General features: G+C 26.4%; 1 protein-coding gene across 1 annotated transcript in view; it reads left to right on the top strand.

Annotated features, from left to right (window-relative positions):
- Positions 1 to 1,387: 1,387 nt before the first annotated feature.
- The window catches only part of LOC107443755 (A disintegrin and metalloproteinase with thrombospondin motifs 9), a 332,741-nt gene continuing 310,435 nt past the window's right edge, over positions 1,388 to 23,693 (top strand). The window contains exon 1 of the mRNA XM_087154967.1: positions 1,388 to 1,570. Within this exon, the coding sequence (XP_087011093.1) occupies positions 1,483 to 1,570 (88 nt within the window). The 5' untranslated portion in view covers positions 1,388 to 1,482. The remainder of the gene's footprint in view (positions 1,571 to 23,693) is intronic.

Raw genomic sequence — 23,693 nt, 5'->3', positions numbered from 1 at the left:
ACGAAAAATTTCTTGTAAGGATTTATGGGTCTAAGAGAGCTTTGTATCTTTCTAATGTGAAAGAGAAACCTTCCCGGGATATTTTGAAGAATTTCGAAAAATCCTAAAAATATTTCAGATACATTTTAGATTTTATTTAAAAAAAAGCTCTGCCAGTTAAGGATAACAACGTATAAAATCGCGAAATTATCAGCACTAAAAACTGCTTAAAGTCTATTAAACAATGAAATGGACCAATCAACCGATTACATAATCTTTTGGCTAAAGAAAATTTTCTGGGCATTATAGTTCACAAAGTATTTTAACAAAATGCTCACTTCAAATCTATTCATTTAATGAACTTGAAAAAGAAAGCATTATTTATTTTGACAATTGTACGTCAAATTTTATTTTTGAATTGAATCAAAACTAGGATTTTTGAATTGAATCAAAAATAGGATTTAAGACATAATTTAAACTTTTTACCTCTCTTTATTGATAGATAAAATTATCCATTACGAGAAAATAATTTCGGGGCGAAAATTTTTGACATTTTTGCACATTTTTATTTCTGTTATAAAATATTATTAATTGAGAAACATTGTATTGTTAGATGAAGTGCATGACACTGAATTTAAAAGTATTAAAGACAAAACATTAATAAAAGTACTTTATTTATTTAAAATGTAAGAAAATTTGGGAAAACAAATATTGTTAGATCAAGAGCATGACACTAAGTTTAAAGCTCTAAAAATAACGGAAGAACTTTATAAAATTTGGATAGGCCTATAAGAACATAACATAATATTGGGTATAAAATTTGGAGGAGACTATAATATAATGTCATTTAGAAATGCTTAGTTTCGCAAGATTGTGTAATTAATAAATAGAAATATGCATATATTTGTTAAAAAACTAATTTTTAAATCAAGGAATTATTAAAAATTGAAAAATATGTTTAACTTAAAATCTTTACGATAAATAGCAGTATCACAAATTGATCAAAAATAAGAAGTTATCAACGTCCCTCTTTAATTGTGCAAAATTTACCATTAACTGAAATAATCAAAGATAAAAATATCAGAGTTTGGGGGAAAAATACCCTTCTTTGTGGCTTATACTTATTCTATTTCAATATATTTCTAGCAATATTGTATGAATTTTTCAGAAAAAAAAAAAAAAAAAAAAAAAAAAAAAAAAAAAAAAAAAAGCAAATTCCGTTTAAAAGAGCTTTTAGAAACCATAATGCTGCTAGAACTTGGATCAAAAGTATGTGCATAAAATTGAAGATAGAAGATAGTATATTCAAATTTACTTTTTTTTGTTTGAAGAAGCTTTAAGAGCTGAGTAAAAGTACACGACTGCTCTAAGAGATGGCGCAGCAATCATCAGTTGAAACTCAGAGTGGGAAAAGTGTGTGATCGGATAACTGTTAGATCTTCTTCTATCATAACTGGCTTGTGTTGTGGCGGGAGCATCGGTCCGCTTCGAACTCATGTTAGCATGCGGAACACCAAGATGAGGATGCTTTCAATGATCAGTGTTTTTGCTACTCTTTTTACTGCTTCAGGATTACAGATCAGAAAACCAGGTAAAGATTTTAATAATTAATATGGATGGATCTAATTCTTATTCCGAATAAATTTAAATGATTGTGGAGGTATGTGATAAATTATGTATTAAGTAAACTTTGCTTTAAATCTTCACTTTTCGGGAGTTGAGGATTTTCCCATGCTAATGAACCCATTTCTACTTAAATTAAGTTAATCTTTTAAAAGTTCTATCGTCATCTTTTAAAAAAATATGCTACAAAAAATATGATTGTTATAAAATTCATGGTTTATTGATAATTGGTAATGATTCATGTTAGACAGTAGATGATCATGGTAATAGTAGTTGAAAATTATAATCATGATGCTTGACAGTTGAAGTAATAAATATAATAGATAATTATAATTAGAAATACATTTGAGGTTTATTCATATTCGTAATTGATGTAAAATTAATTTTAAAATTTGTTTTGTCATCTTTTAAAGTTTTATACCATGACAAAAGTTGCAACTAATAAAAAATTCCAAGTTTTATGATAATTTGAATGTTGCCTTTTGGAGGTTTGTAAATTAAGATGGGAAATTATAATTTTCAAATAATTTATTCTTCATTAGTGATTGTTTTATTATATTTATATTTTTTCTAATGTGATAATTTTTTAACTTAGAAAAAAAGGAATGCATGTTTTAACATAAGGAAATGTAAGAATGTAACACATGAATTTTCTATTTGTCTACATTTAACGGAAGCTCAGAAAAATGTTTATTCACTAGCCTTTTCTTAAATTATATTTTTTGTTCTTTTATCTCGTTCAACTTTTCAAATTAGTATATTTTTTGCAGTTCAGAAAAACTGTTGTTTTAAATAAAGACAATTCATATTAAGACCCCTTGTCTCAGGGTTATATTAAGGTATGGCGGAGCCTGATGCTGTTGCGTAACTAGGGGCCTTGCCTATACCAAATTGACTAAAATATACCTATATTCAGAGATATTGACAGTTTTTATGAAACTCAATCCAAGTTATGCTTGTTGTATTAAACTACAAAGCGAAGAAGTTTTTTGAAATTTTTAATTTTTAACGAAAATAATTACATTAAAATACAAATAAGTGTCAAAAAATATTCGGTATGAAATTATAAATTTTAGGTAGTAGTAAAAACTATCAAACATGCAATTTTTGAAAATAAAAAAGAGAAGAAGAATTTAGAAATTTTCTATTTTTACTTAACTTGTTATATTTTGTCATTACTTGCTATACAGGAAATTTTAGGTTTTTTGTAGATGATCACAGGAAATTAATTAGAAAAATCGAGCACTTGTAACTTGAAGCAATAGAAGATAATAGATAAAATTAAGGAATTGGTTGAAGGAAATGAAAGATACAAAATGATCAAATACCTTTTTTTTTAAATCTATTTTCCGAATTCTAAGACATTACGCTCCAAAATATATAAACATTTATTGGAAATTACGGGAATCTATTTTACTTTGCCCTAAGAAACTTGGAGAGCCTAATAAACCTAAGAAAACGGGGGGGGGGCTGGGTATATAGCCCCAGTAGCCCTCCCCCCTTAATCTAGCCTTGCCTCAACTGAAAAAGAGAAACTATTGGAAAATGAAAGACATCTTGTTAGCAAAATTTCTCTCTTTTTTATGGAAAAAAAATTAACTTTAATTTAAAAACTAAAATATTTCAATCTCAAAAGTCTTTTAACTATTAGAAAATTATGCTTCTTCTCTTACTTCACTTATTAATTAAGCGTACTTTTTTATCTAGTAAAATGCTTGGTTTTATAAAAAAAAAAAATGCTTGATTCTTAAAAATTTATTCCCACTTGCGAACCCCTGTCGGAAATGAAAAGGCACCTTTTTATCATATTTCTTATTTGTGATAGAAAACAATTATCTTCAGCTTAAAGAACTCGATTATTTCATTGCATAAATTTTTCTTTAAAAAAATTCATGTTTTATTGCCTGAAAATACATGTTTTTTTTTTCTAATTCTCCTTTTCAATTTAGCTTATTTTTTATACTGTGTAATAATTATTTTTTTAAAACACAATTACTACTTAAAATTTTTCTCGCATTTATGATTCCATCTTTGAAAATAAAACTATTTAAAAATAAAACGATTTAAAAATGAAAAATACCCTCTAAGCATAAAAACTTCTTCTGAAATAAAAAAATTAGCTTACATTTAAGGAACTCGAGTATATGGTTACATATTTTTTTCTTCTTAAAAATGCTTCAGTTGCTAGAAAATGCACGCGTCTTGAATTGGAAAAATTATTTGATGTGCTTTTTTAAATCAAAATGGCAATATTAAATTCTCTTATTTAAACTTTCATTAAGAATGTAATATTCATATTCTTTGGGCTGAATGATAAAGTTAAAAATCACTAAATAAATTATATTTTAAAATAATTGTAAATTTTGTAACGGATTTTTCATAAAGAAAGTAACGGATTGCGAAAACGAGTTTTCAATCGTTCAGAGTCTAGATTGTCGGAAAATGTAATGTTTCTTGAGATCATCAGGATCATGCTTACTTACTCATTTTTTCGAATAAGTATGATTTTGATGGATTAGTAAACGAAATATTTTTTAAAAATAAATCTGCATTAAAATGGTTTTCTGGATTTATGATTTATGAAAATATAGTTATAGATTTTTTAAGTTATGAAAACATAATCTACAGACATATAAAATGCTATACTTGAAATATGTTAAAACTGATGAAGCTTAAGAGGTTATCGGGAATATAAAATTTTTAAGAATGTTGATATTGGTTTATAATGTAAACAAAATTTTCTATATCTTTGTATTTTAGCAATAGAAAAAAGATCTGGTAACAAGAATAAATATTTGGTTTGAAAAATAATTGACTATTATTTAGTTTTTCGTTCCTCATAAAAAATAATTAAAATGAGTAGGATCATTTTATTCTTCCTCTGGTATTATTGTTATTATTGAATAAAAAATTTCTGTTATAAGAGTAAAAACATCGTTATTATCAAAATAAAATAATTTGTTTCGCATAAGTTTATTTTTCCCTTATATCATCTTATAATTAATAATTTAATAATACTTAAAGACTTATTCGTGACACAAATTTTTCTTTTCCTTTCTTAAATGTCTAAAACAAATGTAATTTTCAATTGGATTGGCGAAGTATTTGTGACAGTTTCATGATATTAACATTCAATGACTTGATCTAAAAAATGGCTTAATTAAGCAGCTTTATCTAAATTTAAAAAATAAATAAATCTCTCAGACTTTATAAGTTAATACAATATTAATATATAACTATTTTCAATCAATGGGTTCAGTAGCTTGCGTTTTTGAGTAATAATTATTTTTCTTGCGTTTTTATTATTTTTTTAAGCAGCATTCTTAAGTTAATATTTTCACATTAGTTAATTTAAATGTCATTTTTTCAAGATATTTTGCTCAAACAAGCTTATGTAATTATCTCTAGCATTTCAAAATGAAAATAATTGCAAAAAAAATATTTTATGTTTATTGCTTAAAAGTTAAAGGAAGTTTGTTTAATTTTATATTAGTGACTGGAAAATGTGATTAAAAAATAAATAACACTTATATTGACTACTGGTTAAATAAAAGAAAATTTATAATTACATTTCAAATAAATAATTGAAGGAAATTTCCTTTTAATGATTTAAAAAAATATATAACTTTCTTTTGTTTCTTTATAAAAAATCCAAAGTATTTTTAAATATTTTGTTCTTCGATTAATATTTTAAACTTCAAAGAAATAAACCAAACCATACTTTTATTCCGGACTCTTTTGTTTGGATATCAAAGTCAAATAACGGAACTTCGTTGTGTTTTGAGGCATATTTATTCAAGAGTATAATACGCATTAAAAGAGAATGCTATTTAAAGTGGTATGGAAGGTAGAATTTCGAAACGTGGAATTCAATTTACTTTGTCATCAATTCTAAAGTTTTGGTTTTCGGAGTCAAAATTTTAGTTTCTTCCGGAGAGTTTCGAAACATGTATTCACTTCAACTTTCTCTGAGCACTCCGGAAGGATAATTAAAATCTTTGAAAGTTCTCTTTAACTCCTCTTTGTGTTAAGAGATAGTGACGCTGGTTTAAGTTAAGTCCTGTTTACGCTTGAAGCCATTTCTGTAATGAATATTTATATTTTCACTGAGGCTTGGTGTAAAATGGAATGAATGTTATTTTTGTTTGAAAACTTTTGGGATGAAACTTGATCGAAGATTATTTAAATCTTGCAAAAGGAGGTCTAATACTTTATTAGGTGAAGAATTAATTGAAAATAAATCTATTAAAATATTTAAGAATTTTATTTATCTTTTTAAAATGATTAGTATATAAAGTTATCAGAAGTTCTCCCTAAGCAAAAAGATCTTTTCATTTAATTTGTTTTAAAAATTGAAAAAAAGTACACAAAAAATTATAATTAAAGTTTTAATAAAGTAAGTCTTAAAGAAATACACATCGAAATTTTTTTCAATCTTGACTGCTTTGTTTGAATATCAAAGTAAAATTACGGAACTTCAAGAGTATATACGCATTAAAAGAGAATGCTATATAAAGTGGTATGGAAGGTATAATTTCAAAACGTTTAATTCAACTTACTTTGTCATCAATTCTAAAGTCAAAATTTTATTTTCTTCCGGAGAGTTTTGAGACATGTATTTGCTTCAACTTTCTCTGAGTTCTTTGAAAGGATAGTTAAAATCTTTGAAAGTACTCTTTAACCTCTCTTTGTGTTTAGAGATAATGACGCTGGTTTAAGTTAAGTCCTGTTAACGCTTGAAGCCATTTTTGCGATGAATATTTATATTTCCACTGTGGCTTGGAGAAAAATCGAATGGACATTGTTTCAACTTGGGAACATTTTGGATAGTACTTGACGGAAGATCATTCAAAGCTTGCGAAGGGAGATTTGTCTAATATTTTATTAGGTAAAGATTGATTGAAAATAAATCAGATTTTTATTTATCTTATTATAACAATTTGAAATTATTGTACACTAGAAAAAAATCTTTTCATTCAATTTGTTGTAAAAATTGAGAAGTAAAGCATACATAAAATCTTTAATAAAGTAAACTTCAAAGAAATATACCCAAACTATTCTTTTTATCTTGACTGTTTTGATTGGATATCAAAATCGAATAACGGAACTTCGTTGTGTTTTGAGGCATATTTATTCAAGAGTATAATAGGCATTAAAAGAGAATGCCATTTCAAGTGGTAAAGAAGGTAGAATTTCAAGATGCGGAATTCAATTAACTTTGTCATAAATTCTAAAGTTTTGGTTTTCAGAAGTCAAAATTTTTGTTTCTTCCGGAGAGTTTCGAAACGTGAATTCACTTCAACTTACTCTGAGCACTTGGAAAAGATAATTAAAATCTTTGAAAGTTCTCTTTAACTCCTCTTTGTGTTTTGAGGTAGTGATGCTGGTTTAAGTTAAGTCATGTTTACGCTTGAAGCCATTTCTGAGATGAATATTTTTATTTTCACTGAGGCTTGGTGTAATATGGAATGGATGTTGTTTTTATTTAGAAACTTTAAGGATTAACTTGAACTAAGATAATTCAAAACTTGCATACTTCCAATGGTCTAATATCTTACTAGCTAAAGATTGTTTGATAAAAACCGAACTATTAAATTATATAAGAATTTTATTTATCGTTTTATAACGATTATTATTTAAATTTATTATATTACAAATAAATATATTTATTTAATTTGTTTTAAAAATTGCGAAAGAAAGCATGCATAAAGCAAAGCTGTTCATAGCTCTCGAGTTCCTTATTTCAATAAACGAATTCCTTGCCTCATCAGTTTCTTATTTTCTAGTTTATTATAATTCTTAAAATTATCAAAATTTATGGAAAATAAATATTATTTTAAAATTATGGGAAATGGAAAAGGACAATTTTAGAAAATGAAATATAATTTGCTTCGTAATCAGTTTTAAAATTTTGTTTAGGAAGTTAAAAATTTTATTCTTTCTTGAGAGTTCTAAAATGCGCTCGAACTTAATACGAGTATTCTGAAATAATTGGAATTCATTTTTAAAAAATGTACTCCTTAACTCCGTACGAGACAGCGATGCTGGTTTGAGTTAAGTCTGGTTTACGCTTGAAGCTATTTTTGTGATAAATATTTATAGTTTCAGTAAAGCTTGGTAAAAAATGCAATGAAATAGATGTTGTTTTTGTTTGGAACTTGGAAGAGGAAATTTGAATGCAGATAATTCACAGTGCTCAACAAGAGATCATGAAGATATATATATATGATATCGCATTCTGTAATGTTTGTTTGGATATAAATCTAATAAAATATATCATATAATAATACATACTTATCGTTATATAAAGTTAATAACCAAAACTATTATAAACTGAAGAATGGTCTTTTTATTTAATTTGTTTTTAAAATTGAAGAACGTATTTAAATATTAGAAAGCACTCTTTATCTTCTCATTGGATTTCGAAATAGTAATGCTGCTATGAGTTAAGTCCTTTTACTTTTTCCGCTTTAAGTTCTTGAGATAATATTAAAAAAATAAATTATTAAACGAACATAAAATTAAAATTGTTTCAAGAGAACTTATAAAGTAAAGAAGGATTTTTTTTTGGATAATTTTTTTTTAAAATTGTGGAAGAAGATGAAGCTTATTGGAATCTTTGAATGCACTCTTTAACCTCTTATTGGGTTTTGAGATAATAACGCCGGCATGGACTAAGTCCTTTTTACTTTTCACGCTTTATGCTTTATAAAAGAATAATATATATAGATTATAAAAGAAAATTTAAATTATTAAAGACTAAATTGCATATTAAAATAAAAACGTAAAAACTAAAGGGAGATCTTTTTATTAAATTTTTGAAATTGTGAAGGTGAAGCATTTTAAAATCTCTGAAAGTCCTCTTTTACTTCTAAGTGCGTTTCGAGATAATTACGCTGGTATGAGTTAAGTCCTTTTTGCTTTTCACGCTTTAAGATATTCAGGTTTAAAAGAAAATTCAAATTTTTAAAAGGAAAAAAAATACAATAGTTTTAACAGAACTTATAAACTAAGGAAATTGTTTTTTAACTAATTCTTAAAAAAACGATACTGAAATAATTAATTTTTAATGCATGGCCATATTTCTTGCAATAAATTTTGTAAAGTTTTTAACATTAAGAAAAGAAAAAAATAGAGCATTGAAATTTTTATAGTTTTAATGCATGCATTTGATTATATAGAAGGTTTACCAACTTATGTTTGGAGTAACTTTACTGTAAATAGCGATGAGTGCACTCTATATTGTACAATTTAATAAAAAAAGCTATTATTTCTTATAGATAAGACTATAAGTTTCAGCTGAAAGATTATTTTTAATAAAATTCTAAAAATTGACTAGTAATTTCTGATTATTTCGATTTGCCACTTTTGCGAACAAGAGAAAAAAGTTATCCTCATCATGTATTGTGGGGAAATGCAATGAATGTATTGTGGATGTATGTATTTCGAATGTATGTATGTACGAATGTAATGTATTGTAGGGAAAATTTCCGTTCTATAGTGTCCAAAAGTTTAACTTTTGTAGAAGTTAAAATAATAAAATTATGGGGGAAAATATAATAATAAACGAAAATAATATTGTCATGGCTCACAAATTATTATTTAAAGAATTTGTATAAGCTTAAATTTTGTTTAAAGTTTAGAATTACATTATGATAAATAAAATAATAAAGGGAGAAAATTGATGGATCTTTTAAAACAAAAAAAAAATGAACAATGACAAATAACAACAATTAGAAGAATGATGAACAACTAATTATAAATGAAGCAGTAATTTAAATCGAACACAAAAAAAGCAATAATTAACGAACGTCAATCTCAATGGTATAAGTTTTCAAACTATCTAACAATATTTAAAAGAAATCTGTTTTATAATATTTAATCTTGCAACAAAATATTTTCTTCATTGATATTCTGGAGATCTTTAATTTCAAGAGTGGCAGACGATTTTATAGGTTTGTTCTTAAATAAATATTTTTAATTTTTGCAATACGCAAAACAACGTTTTTATTTATTAAATGGCAGACGACTTATTTAGAAAAAGTTGCTGTACTGATTGACATTCATTAATAGGTGCACTTTTATGTTTGTGATATTCATACAGAAAGTGAAACTTACTGTGTGCATCATCCATTTCAAATTATTATCAAAATAAACTGCTACTGTCACGTGATTATAGCAGACAATTACTATTTCTTTTTCTAAAGTGTCGTTTGAAAAGCGATTTACTTGATTGCTATAAGATTTTAAATGCGAATTTAACTAGTGAATGGAGAATTCTTCCTGTGGAAAAAAAAATAGATTTCTGTTAGGATCCAAAATATTCCACAGGTATGTACATGTTATGCATAAGAATTTTTTTAAAAATATGAATATCTACTAAGAACAATTCCTTCTATTCTTCTTCTATGTGCTTTTGTTATTTATGTTATATGCCCAAAACAAGCATTACTTTTCCAAAATACCTTTTGATTTAAAATTTATGATCACAATGACTTTTTAAAGATGAAAAGCTAACAGATTATCTTCAGTGACCAATTTTGGGGAAAATGACCGAATATTTTATACACTATAAGAAAATAGCATTTTGTTGCAAAAATATTTTTTAAAAACGTAAGAAAATAGTTTTGAAAATTTAAAAAATATTTTTAACGTCAGATGAATAAGTTTAAAGTATTTGTTTTGTACATTTTTGTAGAAATAAAAGAGCTGCTTCGATCGATATATTTGAACTTGCATTAAATTTTTACATATTTTTTTCTAAACATGTTTAACACAGCAAAATAAAACTGATATAATGGTATCATCTGTTGAAAATACTATCTAGTAATTATCAAAGTGAAACGTTTTTATTTTAAACTTTTGGAAACAATTTCAAAGAAAAATTTTCCGTCCTAAAAGGCTTGTTTTGGACATTCATGCTGTTTTGGACAATGTAAAAATAAGAATAATTATTTTTTAAAGTAGTTTCCAAATGATTTTAAGGTATTTCAAGAAAGTTTTCGCAATGATTTATGTTAATTCCTGTCTAGATAATAAGTTTACTCTAAACATTTTACAGTTTAATAAATTTAAATTTAATTTTATCGAAGTTTGAAGTATAGATCAGTATTTCGCACTCAGCTTTGATAATTACTCTTAAATTAAGGATCTGCAGAAATATATTTCCCCTTTATAATTATGAGCTACTTGACTACTGGCCTTTAGATTTTTCTCTTCTTTTTTTTCAATACAACGGTTTTTATATATGAATTATCAAGCTAACTGAAAATAATAGCATGGCGATTTTTCAAACCAAAAATAACCTGTCTAATTGAACCAAAACAATCAAAGGATGTATTAGATTTGTTAAATACTATTTTTTAAAAAAAGTTTTCAAAAAATATTTAAAAATTATTTCAGATCGTAATGCAGAACTAGATGAATTGTTATTTTTCGTCAATTGCAAAAAATTTTAATTGCTTAAACAAGGTAAACTCCTGAAATATTCAATCAGTATAATTATAATTTGTAAAATGTAACAGTATAATATATAATTTATCATATAAATTATATTTTATTATGCAAATTATATTTTACTATGCAAATTATATTTTATTACATAAATTATAGTTTATTATGTAAATCAATTTCTGTAAATTTCATTTATAATTTCACCATATAAGGAAATTTTTATAAATAATTTCAAATATAAAATTTTATAGATAATTATAAATAAACAAATTTTTTTAATGAAGTTAGACAGGAAAGTAGTAATATAAGATTTCACAACTTCACTGTCACAACTTTTTAACCGTGCAAAACAGCCTCCATGGATGATATGATATCCGTATCCAGTGATATCTGTAACTTTGCAGTGATTGACTTCCTTCTTCTATTTTTAAACGAATATTTTTTGCATGCTGCATGCTTGCTATTTATCTTAATTAATTTTTTTTGCAATAAGTTGTTTTTTACTTCTTGTACATGGCCATTACATTGTCATATTCTCAGATGGAGTAATGTTTTTCAAAAGAGTAGGTTTCATTCGTGTGAGATTTTTTTCATACACGAAGAAAAAAATTCTGGTATATATAAAAATTTTGGCTCACATATGATAACGGTTTTTTGAAATTCTGGTATTTAAAATTATAGTTTTTATTACCAGATAATTAGTAAAAATATCACACTGAAACGTAAATTTAACCGTACAAATATTTTATTACGCCATGCTCTAAAGTATCATGATAAAATAATTATATTTTATCAAATTTAGCGCACATTGTTAAACGATATTTTATTTTAATTTTACCAAACTCATTACCAAAGCGCTTTTCTAAAAATGATCGAGATTTTTGGTGTTTTCATAGGGCGCGAAACCCATTAAATTTTACCATATTCTGGTAGTTTTGACAAGACTTTTATTCTCAGTGTAGTTTTTCTAAAAAAAGGAATAATTTTGAAGATCTTGAAAGATTCGTGTACCATTTTTATCATAGTTTAGCTAAAAATCAGAATTATTTTCTAGATCCTTAAAGATTACTCTGAGAATAGCTGAAAAAATGTTGAAACTAACATACAAGTATATTTCAGTAATGAAAAAAATACTTTAATCCGTAAATAAATGCTGACAGGTTAACGTTTTTTGAATAAATAAGATGAAATTTGAATAAAATATCTTCAAAGAATCTTTCGGTTGCATGAAAAAAAATATGATAAAATTCTTGTCAGTTTTATTTTAAATAGTTTCTCCAAGCAATTCTTGGGGTTGCTTTATGTGATTGGAAAAAAAAATTGAAGGGAAATAACTTTACGAGTTACCAATTTCGACGTTTTTATTGTATCTCCAATCATCAATTTAAATGTAAATCGTAAATAAATTACTAGTCGTACGAAAATTTTAGGCTTAGATTATGTAGAAGATTGGTAGTAAAAACTTCAGTTAAGAGTAAGAAGCGCGAAAAATTCTCTCTGAAAACTGAATTAGAATTTGACTAGGTTAAAATTTTCATTTTAGTTTTTCCATATTCTAATGGTGTTAAACTCTAGAGGTTTGGGTATTGCTTCCGGCTAGTTTTTGTTCAGGTTGTAGCATGAAAGTATTTTAGAATTGTATACCAAACACTATTTTTAAGAAAAGATTATTCAGTACATTTTTATGACTTCAATTTTTAAAAACTCCTTTCATACTTTAATAAAGATATGAAAATATATTTATTTGTGAATGTTGTATAAAGGATTTAAAAGAAAATGTTGCAACATGTTACTTTTTTAAACCTTTGGTAGATTAATTAATATCAAAGAGGTTTCATGTTATTTTTAAAGTTACAGTTAATAATCTTGGTATTATTAAGATTGGCATGATATTCAACTTTGCAATTTTAATAAAAATGTCTTAGGCTTTTTGTTACAGCGAAGCTTTATTCCGGGTTCCGCAATTTAATTGAAGAGGAAAAAATTTCTCCCACATTTGAATATGGGCTTATGTTTTCGGGAAATACCTAAATACAAGGTTATTTTAAGACAGAATTTGTTATCAACTTAATTTCATGATTAAGTTTCGGTGCGAAAAAAAAAACTGAGTACCCTGAGTATTTTTTCATCTGATAATCGAATTTTTGCGTCTTTCATTTTTATAGATAAGATATAATCTCAATAGTTTGTAAAGCCTAACCACCTAACTTAAATACGATATCCGATTAACCTAGAAATTGAATAAAAGTGCCTTTTTTTCTGAATAAACTTCCCCTTTTTTGAAGTAGTATTTTGATTATTGACTATCTTCTGAATATAAAGGGTAACTTTAAAATAACGGTCCTAGTCATATAAGTAGTATTTTCATCATCGGAATATAAATTAAATTCTGTGCTTATTTGAACAGTATCTCATGCATTAATTAAGCTAATGAATTCAAAAATGTTTTGTTTTTAATAAACTTCCATTACTTTCATTATTTGATTCAACAATGTCTTAAATAAGGAAATTTAAATTCGATTGAAGGAAAAATGAAAAATAGATCTTTTTTCTCAAACGAGTCAATATCTTAAAACACTTTTATAAATCGAAATTATTTTTAAACTTTTTTAGTTCTTTTATTGTATTTATTTATAGTTTAAAATGTTCTAAGAGAGAGAAATGCGTTTTTTTTGGAAAGAAAATTGTGTGAGCTTTGAATTCAAACTCTTCATTTAACGTATATGTAAGATTTAGGAAAGAGCTGTTGATAATATCACAGGACATATTTTATTTTATACCAGCGTTGAACAGTCGACCCAATTCTGAGTTGACCACTATCAATGTTCAATTTCGTAACATTTTAATTTTGAGCCTAATTCAGGAAACAAGGGAAAGCATGGGATCAAACTAGCTCGTGGAGGATTTTTTGATAAAACTAACCAGCATTTGCGTTACAAGAAGAGAAAAACCACAAAAACCTCCCACGGTCAGCCCGACTGCAAGGGAATACTAACCCATGACCCGCCTACTACTGAGCGTATTTTGCGTCAGTTCTGTGGTTGGTGCGAGCAGGAAGTAAATTTCGTATCAAACAGCCATCGATGGGATTCAAGCCCGAGTTTCACTGGGAACGCTTCATCACCTGAGCCACGAGGGTGAAGATTTGTATTGATTATTATTTTAGGTGATGAGCAATCACGAAGAAAAAGAAAACCTACAATTTTTTAATTTCTCAATATCATTAAAACTCAAGTTTTTTTTTTCTCAAGTTTTAGCATTCGTCTTTAAAAATAATTAGATGACTGTCACATGTAGAGATATACGTTAAAACTTATAAAACACTCTGGGATGAATTAAATTAATGATAAAAATAATTAAACTATGTATTAAAATTTTTAATTTTTTTAATGTTATTGAACTGAAAGACTGTAAATCTTTTAATTTGTAAAAAATATTTGACTTGTGTAATTACCATAGCATAGTGTGGATAAAACCTGAGAGCTAAAATATTTAAATTTCAGCAAAAATTCGTGTATAAGCATATTTACTTACAAATCATAATAGATTAAAAAAGTATTTAAAGATATAAAAATATTTGGTGAAGAAAAAAAATCTAATTTATAAATACGATTGGGCATTCTGAGTCTTACTTTTTAAGCTTCACTCTTAAGATCCTTCCTATTTTCCTAAACATATAGGTAAATGTATATATCTTAAATAAATAATTCGTAAAGAACCATTAAAGAATTTTTTAGGATAAATTTAAAAGAAATATGGTATACGAGTAAAGTAAATATTACATTACTCGTGGATAATATAAATAAAAGAAATATATATTCGATATAATAAGCTGAATATGTTTTCTTCAAGTGAAATGCGCTATTATAAAAATAAATTTAAATAACTTGAATAATATTAAAAAGAAATTGAATAGTTTTTTTTTTTTAAAAAAAGATGCCTTTCCAAGATTAAGTCTTTTTTTTATATCATAGGAAAAGTATTCCAAGGGGATTAACTTAAAAATATAAACCAGTATGTATCTAAGATGTTTTATTTATTCAACATTTTCCCAAAAATACTAAATAGATTATTTTTTTTTCACTCTATTTTGACAACCAAGATTTATATATATATATAAATCTTGGTTGTCAAAAGATTTATATATATATTTAAATCTTGGTTCATATGTATACTTTCATAGAAGCTTATCTACCCCTCCTCCAAATAAGAACACTTTTATAAATATACTGGGTAGTTTGCGTTTGTGTATTTTAAACATCTTAGCACTTTAATGTTTAAACTAGATAAGCAAATAGAGCAGTATATTGTCGTAAATTTGATAAAGAAATTGTCTGTGTTTACTTATCTTGTTCTTTAAAATAAATATTAAAATTTTAATTAAACTTTAGAATAGTTCGAAGAATTATAATAGTTAGTTTTTTGTGGTATTTACTTATAGTAAAGATATAGCAAAATTATATAAATGAAAAAATATATTCAGTAGGATTTGTTAACAAGTTTGTAACAGAAGAAGTGCAACTTTGAAAAATGTATATAAAAATGGCTTTGCTAGGATATAAATTAATTTTACCATCACCTTTACAAGAAGTATTTTCCTTTTTTGTTGAAAAATGTAAAGAATGTTCGTTTTAGTTTTTCTTGATCATCATCATATTATTGCTCAAACATAATCTTTATAATACAGACTGAACAAAAATTTTCTGTCTAATAATGTTATTTCTTAGATTTTTTGAAAACTTAATCTTGAATTCTTAGAAATAAAATTGTAGTTGTAATAATAATACAAAATATAGGCGACAGTCTGTATTTTTTTATTTATAAAAATGTCATATTGTTGTATAATGCGACTTCTAAATAAATGACTTTTTAAAATTTCGTTTTCTTAGGAGCTATTCGACTAATTTCACTCAAATGATGTAATTTGTCATGCAAAATTGCATTCGTTAAAATAATGTAGAAAATTGCGTATCTCAAAATTCAGAATTTTTTCGACCATTTTTCTCTTTGAAATTATAAATCACAATAATAATTTACTAAAAGTTATAGTTTGCATAGAGGCTTTGCAAAAAGGCTTTGCTTTAGATAAATGAACTTTATTATTGTGGGCAAATTTTTTTCCATTCGTTTTAAAAGTTCTCGTGAAATAGCGAAATTCGCAAAATATAAAATGAACATTAAGAGGTGAAACTTTGGAGCCCTTTTCTTACCAAACTATTAGGACCATATTTCCTAGATGGCGGCCAAAATGTTTCAGTGTCTGGTTTCATATTTTTAAATATCGTCTGCTCTTATTAATTAGCGTATTTGAAGCCACCGCCTCAAACCACTAAGATTGAGTCCTAGAACGTGATAATATGATCATTAGATCAAAAACTATTAAGGGTGGTCCGTATTATTTATTTTTTTCATTTTGCGTATTTTGCATTGTTACAGTATGCAAGTTAAGATAAAACGTTAGGACTTTTCTTCAATACAGTTGTAAAATACTGGTCATGTTTTATTTTAACGAATCTAAGAGCTCTCGCATCAAACTGAAAAGAAAATTCCATGAAATGTGCAGTGTATAGGACATTTTTTCTCTTAAAAAAGTGGCTGCTTAAATTTTTCTAAAGCTTACTGCCTAAAGAATGTTTTTAAAATAGCTGGCCCAAAACTTGAAAATCTTTCCCTTCAGCGAATCTTTTTCGGTAATCTTTTCCGGAATCAATGTCTGATCTTTTCGAAGTTATTCATTGAGTAGTTTTATTCCCTCTAAGTTTCGAAGGAATATCAAAGCGTATTTCAGTTCAGTTTCATGAATGATAAAGAGCCCAATTTATGAAGCCGAATTGAAAAATATTTCTCGGTTTCAGAAAAAACTGTTTATTGAAGATAAAATTTTAAATAAAGCAATGTACTAGAAGATGTTTTGAAAAATAATGTTATATGGGCGTTATGTATGTATATATATAGAAATATTTCTTTCAAAACATTAAGAACTTTATACTTTATTTTCAGCATTGTTGTATCCTCCCTATTTATATTAAATATAGTTTCCCGGCTTTGTCTTTAACAGTTTGTATTAATTGAACACAGCAATTTTCAATCTGAAAATTTTAAAATTAGTATTTTTTTTTAGTTTTTACTGTAAAGAATTTATTAGTTTGAAGCCTGCAAAAATTTTCTTTCTTAAACTTATTAATAAAATTTTCTTAACCACCCAGTTTAAAATTAATTAAGATGCCCAATTTGTAACATTAAATTGTAATATGTTTGAAAAATATTTTTCAGTTTCTGAAAAATATTTTTTTAACGAAGATAAATTTTTAGAAAAGCCTAACTGTTAGAAATTGTTTTAAAATATTATATTCTATATATACATAAACATAGCTTAGTTTAAAGCATTATTTTAAAGATACTAAGAATTTTATTTTCAACACTTATGCTGTCGAATTTATGATGAGCTACTATTCAGAAAATAAATAAGTAAAAACTCAATGTATAAAAAAATACTATTCCTAGAATACGCCATTGAGCAGTTTTACTGGATGGCGTATATTCAGTGTATAGGAAGTGGCTGGGTGGCGCAGTTGGTTTGTCGTCGGCCTTCTGAGCCCAAGTCTGCGGGTTCAATCCCCGGCCCAGACACCGGATTTTCGGGATGCAGAAAATCCCCAGAGGCCATGTCGTATGATTATGCGGCATGTAAAAGATCCCTGGAGTGCCTCATTGGCTCTTGGCATTTCCGGCAAAATTAAATTCCTAGTGCACTTTAGCTTCCAAATAGAGTCTCGGTGCTGCCATCTAGTGTGGCAGAAACTAGACGTCCAAATTAACATGACCAACGGTATCTCACCTATTGTGATGGTCCTGAAAGAGTGGATACCACCTCTGGAGAACGCACTAGGTCTGTTCATCGGCAAGACCGATTGTGCAGCTCATTGAAAATAAAAATATTCAGAAAAACTCTAGAAGTATTAAGAAATTTCATAGTATTTTTCAAACTATTAATTTCAAAATTCGCAATATTTTTTAAGCTTTTATTGTAGCAAATTATTTCGTTTGTTTGAGATCGATAAAGAAATATCTTGTCTATACGGAGAGCAAAAGTCTGGTAAAATTACCGTACTGTATGGTTATGATATTTCTGGTAAAATAAATCATAATTCTGGTTAATAAAATCAAAATGTACGATATTTAAACTATGCAATTGGTAACTTTTTCAGTTTCATTTGGTAATTTTTATACCGGAAATTTTGTTTTTTGAAATTGCAGTTCTTATAACCACGCATTTAGTAAGAAATACAAAACTGAAAAGAAAATTTAACGGAATAAATGGTTTTTACGCCATACTCTAAGACATGTTAAATTTATCGATTTTACCACATTTATTAAATCTTAATACATTCTATAAAAGCATTTTTACTTGTTAATTTTTCTAAAATCCTAAGCAAATAGATTCGGTAAGATATTTGAAAAATATTTTTAAAATATCTTACCGAAGCAATTTAATTATTCATGATGTTAATATATAATATATTTTATAATATAATAAATATTTTTCAGTTTTAGAAAAAAAAATGCTTTGTAAGGATACATTTTTAAGAAAAGCTAAGTGCTAGAAATTGTTTTAAAATATTGTGCTCCATAAATATATAAACATAGCGTAGTTAGGAACATTTTTTAAAATAATTTCTTACATTTCATATTTCATTTTCAACATTTCTGCTAACAAATTAACGATGTAGTAAAGCTCTAAAAATATTAGGGGAAAAAATATTATACTATTCATCAAACTATTAATTTTGAAATTTGCAATATTTTTTAAGCTTTTATTACGGCGAATTTCGTTTGTTTGAAATCGATAAAAAATATTTGCTCTATATGGAGAGAAAAATTCTTTTAAAATTTCCGTACTGTATGATAATGATATTAGTAATAAAAAAATCATAATTCTGGTTAATAAAACCAAAATATACGGCATTTAAACTATTCCATTGGCAATTTTTTTCAATTTCATTTGGTAATTTTCATAAGGTAACGGTTTACCGGAAATTCTGATTTTCGTAATTCTTGTTCTTATTTCCACGCATTTAGTAAAAAATTCAAAACTGAAAAGCAAATTTATCCGAATAAATAGTTTTTATGCCATGCTCTAAGACATCATGATAAAATTACCACATTTACCAAACTTAACTACAGATTATAGGACTGTATTTTATTGTTAAGTTTTGCCAAAATTACTTACCGAGAATTTGGTGTTCCCATAGAGCTAGAAACACTGTAAATTTTACCATATTCTTGTATTTTTGACCTTTCCTTTTTCTCAGGGTAAACTTCTGATTAAGAATACCTAAGATATAAAAATATTGTGTTGATAGATATTTAATTGATTTTATGAAAATTAACAATGATTTTGATTATTTTCAACATTTAATTTCTTCACTCAATTAGAGAAAAAAATATTTTCTTGTGGTTTGAGTTGCTTTTCAGAAATAATATTCTTTTAAAGCATTTTTACTCAACTTCCTTATTTAGAGAATAACTTAATTGCCACAGATTCTTATAAAAGAATGGAGGTTTTAAGAGAAATTAAGTATTTGATTACATGCAACTTTTATGCTTAATGATGACATCTTTTATAAATGTATGAAATACGCAAAAATCGTTACAGTTCAGATGTGTAATACAACAGAGGTCTTGTTGCTCTACGCTTTAAAAAAAATAATCTAAGCATATTAAGCAGTTTATTGGTAATGTTGGTATTCGAGTTGTAACCACCACTTTTGAAAAATTATCTTCCAGGACCAGTTGATCGATTTAACGAATTAACAGTATTAGCGTTTAAGTCAGAACATTACATTTCAGTTCTAGTCAAGATAAACAGAGGTTCTAATTATATAGAATGAATTGCCACACTGAGAAAAAAGGTTTGGTAAAGCTAGGAAATTTACCGTGCTTCTGGCTCTATGGGAATACCTAAACTCTCGGTAATTTTTATCGAAGTGCTTTGGTGATGATTTTGGTGAAATTAACAGTAAAATATAGTTTTATACTGTGTGATAAAATTTTGAAAATGTGGTAAAATTTAATAATTTACTCACGAAACCTTAAAGCATGGAATAAAATCCATTTATTCCGCAAAATTTACTTTTTAATTTTGTATTTTTTACTAAATGCATGGTAATTAGAACAATAAAAATTTGAAAGCCAGAATTTCCAGTAAACCGCTTTCACATGAATGGAAAAATGGCTTAAATACTCACATATGAATGGCTTAAACATTGTATATTTTTGATTTTGTTAAACAATTATTTTTACTTGAAATGTCATTACCATACTGTGCGGTAATTTTACCGGAATTTTTGCCTTCGTGCAAATTTGATGCTGATACCTTGAGGGTTTTTTCAGATTATTAACTCATGATGAGAATCAAGCTAAGAGAAAGTTTTTTTTCGCTGCATTAAAGTATCTGTTTTAATTTCTCAAAAGCAATCTAAATTTATTGATAATACAATCTGAAGGGTGCAAAGTGCAACAATACTTTAAAGTTTTTTTTAATATCCTCTATGTGTTCTTTATTTAATAAATGTATTAAATTCAATTATATCTTAACACTCTAAATTATTTTAAGCCCCATTAACTTCAAAAAACGTTAATGAATCGCAAAATAATTGTGCCTCTCAGCGCGTTATACACAGCTGGTCTCAAATTATCTTACTATTTGAATGCATGAGTTTTATAATGCAGGAACTATTACTATGCTCATGCAGAGAAAATCATTTTAGTTTTTGTTTAGGTAGAGATAGAATATGTTCTCGTTTCGGAATAAATTTTTATAATCTATTTAGCTGAGAAAGTCGGATGCATCCCAAACGTATAGCTCTTAGCACAAAAGGTATCAGTGAAAAAAAGAAAATTTTTTTTTAAGATACTTATAGCAAATAATAATGAATAATTTTAACGATCTAGTTTATGCTGTAGTGCTTTAATCAACTTGCAACATACTTATTTCCCCTGTATCAGAAATTATACTTTTTAATTTTAATAACAAGAATGGAATTTTAATTTTTTTTAAAAATCCATTAAGAAGCAATTGTTCTGTCATACAATGCTATGTCAATCAGGAAATTTTTTTATAAGCTTTTCAGTTAATAGTATTATTGATGCAGTATTTTCTTAATTTTAGAAAAAAGTTGCTTTGTCAAAATTACTCTGTTTTTTATTTTAACTACCACTTTTGGAATTGAATGCATGCAGAGAAAAAAGCATGAGGAAATACCAGAATAAGGTAAAATTTACAGTGCTTCAGGCTTCATGGGAACAATAAAAAGCTCAATAGATTTTACCGAATGATTTTGGCGAAATTTAGAATAAAATATTGTTTTAAAATATGTGATGAAATTTGGTAATTGTGTTAATTTTATTATAATTCCTTAAAGCATGTCATAAAAACAATTTATTTGGTCAAATTTACTTTTCAGTTTCATATTTTTTACTAAATGTGTGGTAATAAAAACTATAATTTTGAAAACCAGAATTTTGGCTACACCATTAACATAGGAATGAAAAAATGACTTAACGAAGAGTTTCAATATCGTATATTTTAGTTTTATTTACTAAAATTATGTTTTTTTAAATTTTTTATATCAAAAATATCATTACTATACAGTTCGGTAATTTTACCAGAATTATTTTCTCCTTGCATGAACTTATTAAAATCTGCATTTGTTTATGTTCCGAAAAATAATATCCATATGGTATATTTTTATGTAATATATATTATAGTTTTGGTATAAAACATGGGTTTCCAACTGGCGGCCCGCGGGCCGCATCCGGCCCTCGAAGCCTTTTTTCCTGACCCGCGAACTGAAATATAGTAGTTTTCATTGCGGACAATTTTCGTAAAAAATCTATAATGACTTAAAATACTTTTCTCGTAAAAAAAAAAAAAAAAAAAAAAAAAAAACGTAATTTTTTTGTTATCTGTGAAATTTACATACCAACGGTGAAAAAAAAATTTTTTTCTCAGGTTTTGCATCCAAGATAATATTTATTCAAATACAAAAATAATCGTGTATGTTGCTCTCTTTTCTTATTTCGTTTTTTTTAAAAATTTTTTCTTTATTTTGCGAATATAATTTAGCATGTGCATATCAGAAATTCTTCAATTTAACTTTTGAAACCACTCATTTTGGACGAAATTATTTACATTTGTGAATTTTAAAGTGCATAAAAGAGGGAATGAATATCATGTTTTATCTAAATTCTTTGAATTGAATATCGCATTAGCGGAAAAGAAGAAAAAAAATTAATTTCAGATGCTCGAAAATTTTTTAGTTGTTGCTATAATTTCTAATAAGTCGAAAAAATGTTAATTTATCACAGAATTAAAATTGAAAGTAAAAAAAATCTTGTCACTAAGTTTCAGATTAAGAGAAGACTCAAAATGATACGTAACAAGCATTATTTGTAATGCTTGTTATTATTTTTTTTAATATTAAAAAAACCTTTATAAAAATCTGACAGCAATATTTAATGTTCCTTCAAACATAAAAGAGTCCTATATAAAATTTTGATAAAGTTGTGGCCCGCCATTTGACTGGTGTTTTTAATTGCGGCCCCCGGCCTCATGTAAGTTGGAAACCCCTGGTATAAAATATAATATTTGTTATATCCCGAATAATAATATCTAGCATGAGTATGATAATTAGTCAGGTTTATAAGTTTTGACTGATAACGCAGTGTTTTTTAGAATAAATTGTTTTTCAAAATCTACATTATCAATAACAAATACTTACGCTTTAAAGATTGGCATGTTTTAATAATCCCTGTAATTTTCTGGTTTAAATTACTTTTTTATTGTTTGAAGACTTAAAATCTAACAAGCATTAGAAATTTCGGAAATATATTTTTAAAGTTTTAGATGGCTTTTTTTAGGATATTTTTAAAACTTAAAGAAATTTTAACATTAGTTTAACATGCTTACTACTTAATTTTATTGCTTTCGCATTGAAACTTTTACATAATTGTCTTTACCCTCTTTCAAATTAAAGCTTATGCAAGTGCATAAAAAAAGAAAATATTATTAATCCCAAACACAACTTAAATTCAGTTAATTGAAAACGATAAGCAACAAAATGCTGCACATGCATTTCGAGATGCAAGCTTAACATGGGTGTGACGAAATTACAGAAAGAGTATGAATGGATTTTATTTATAGCTGTCGGCAAAATAGTAAGCCCCGTTTCCGTGACGGCGCCAAATGCTGCCGATTCGCTTGATGATAACAGGATAGTTTTTCACACGTTGTTTCATTAATTCTGGCTTCCTGAAAACAATATGAATGATCTTAGTACTGTTGAAAAAGATGGATGCTTTTTTTACGGTGCTCGATTTAGAAAAAGTTTTTACTGATAACAGTTGCGTAAGCTATATTATGTAAAACACATTTGCGCTTGCGAACATATTTTTGGTTACGGTTATTACAAGTTAAACATTATACGAAATATTTCATTGTTTATAGTGTGTTTATTGATTGCTTTTAATTGAAATTAAAACGGACTAATATCATTGAAATTTTTTTATTCTACAAAGTGTGAAAATTTACAAAAGACGTTGCTGTATTGAAGAAAGTTCACTGAAAATTTGTTAGT

The sequence above is a fragment of the Parasteatoda tepidariorum genome, chromosome 11 (genome assembly GCF_982258835.1).
Source record: "Parasteatoda tepidariorum strain Cologne lab strain chromosome 11, Ptep-v5.0, whole genome shotgun sequence".
Classification (NCBI taxonomy): domain Eukaryota; kingdom Metazoa; phylum Arthropoda; class Arachnida; order Araneae; family Theridiidae; genus Parasteatoda; species Parasteatoda tepidariorum.
The sequence above is the reverse complement of the archived record's forward strand: the minus strand, read 5'-3'. Positions and strand labels throughout refer to the sequence as shown.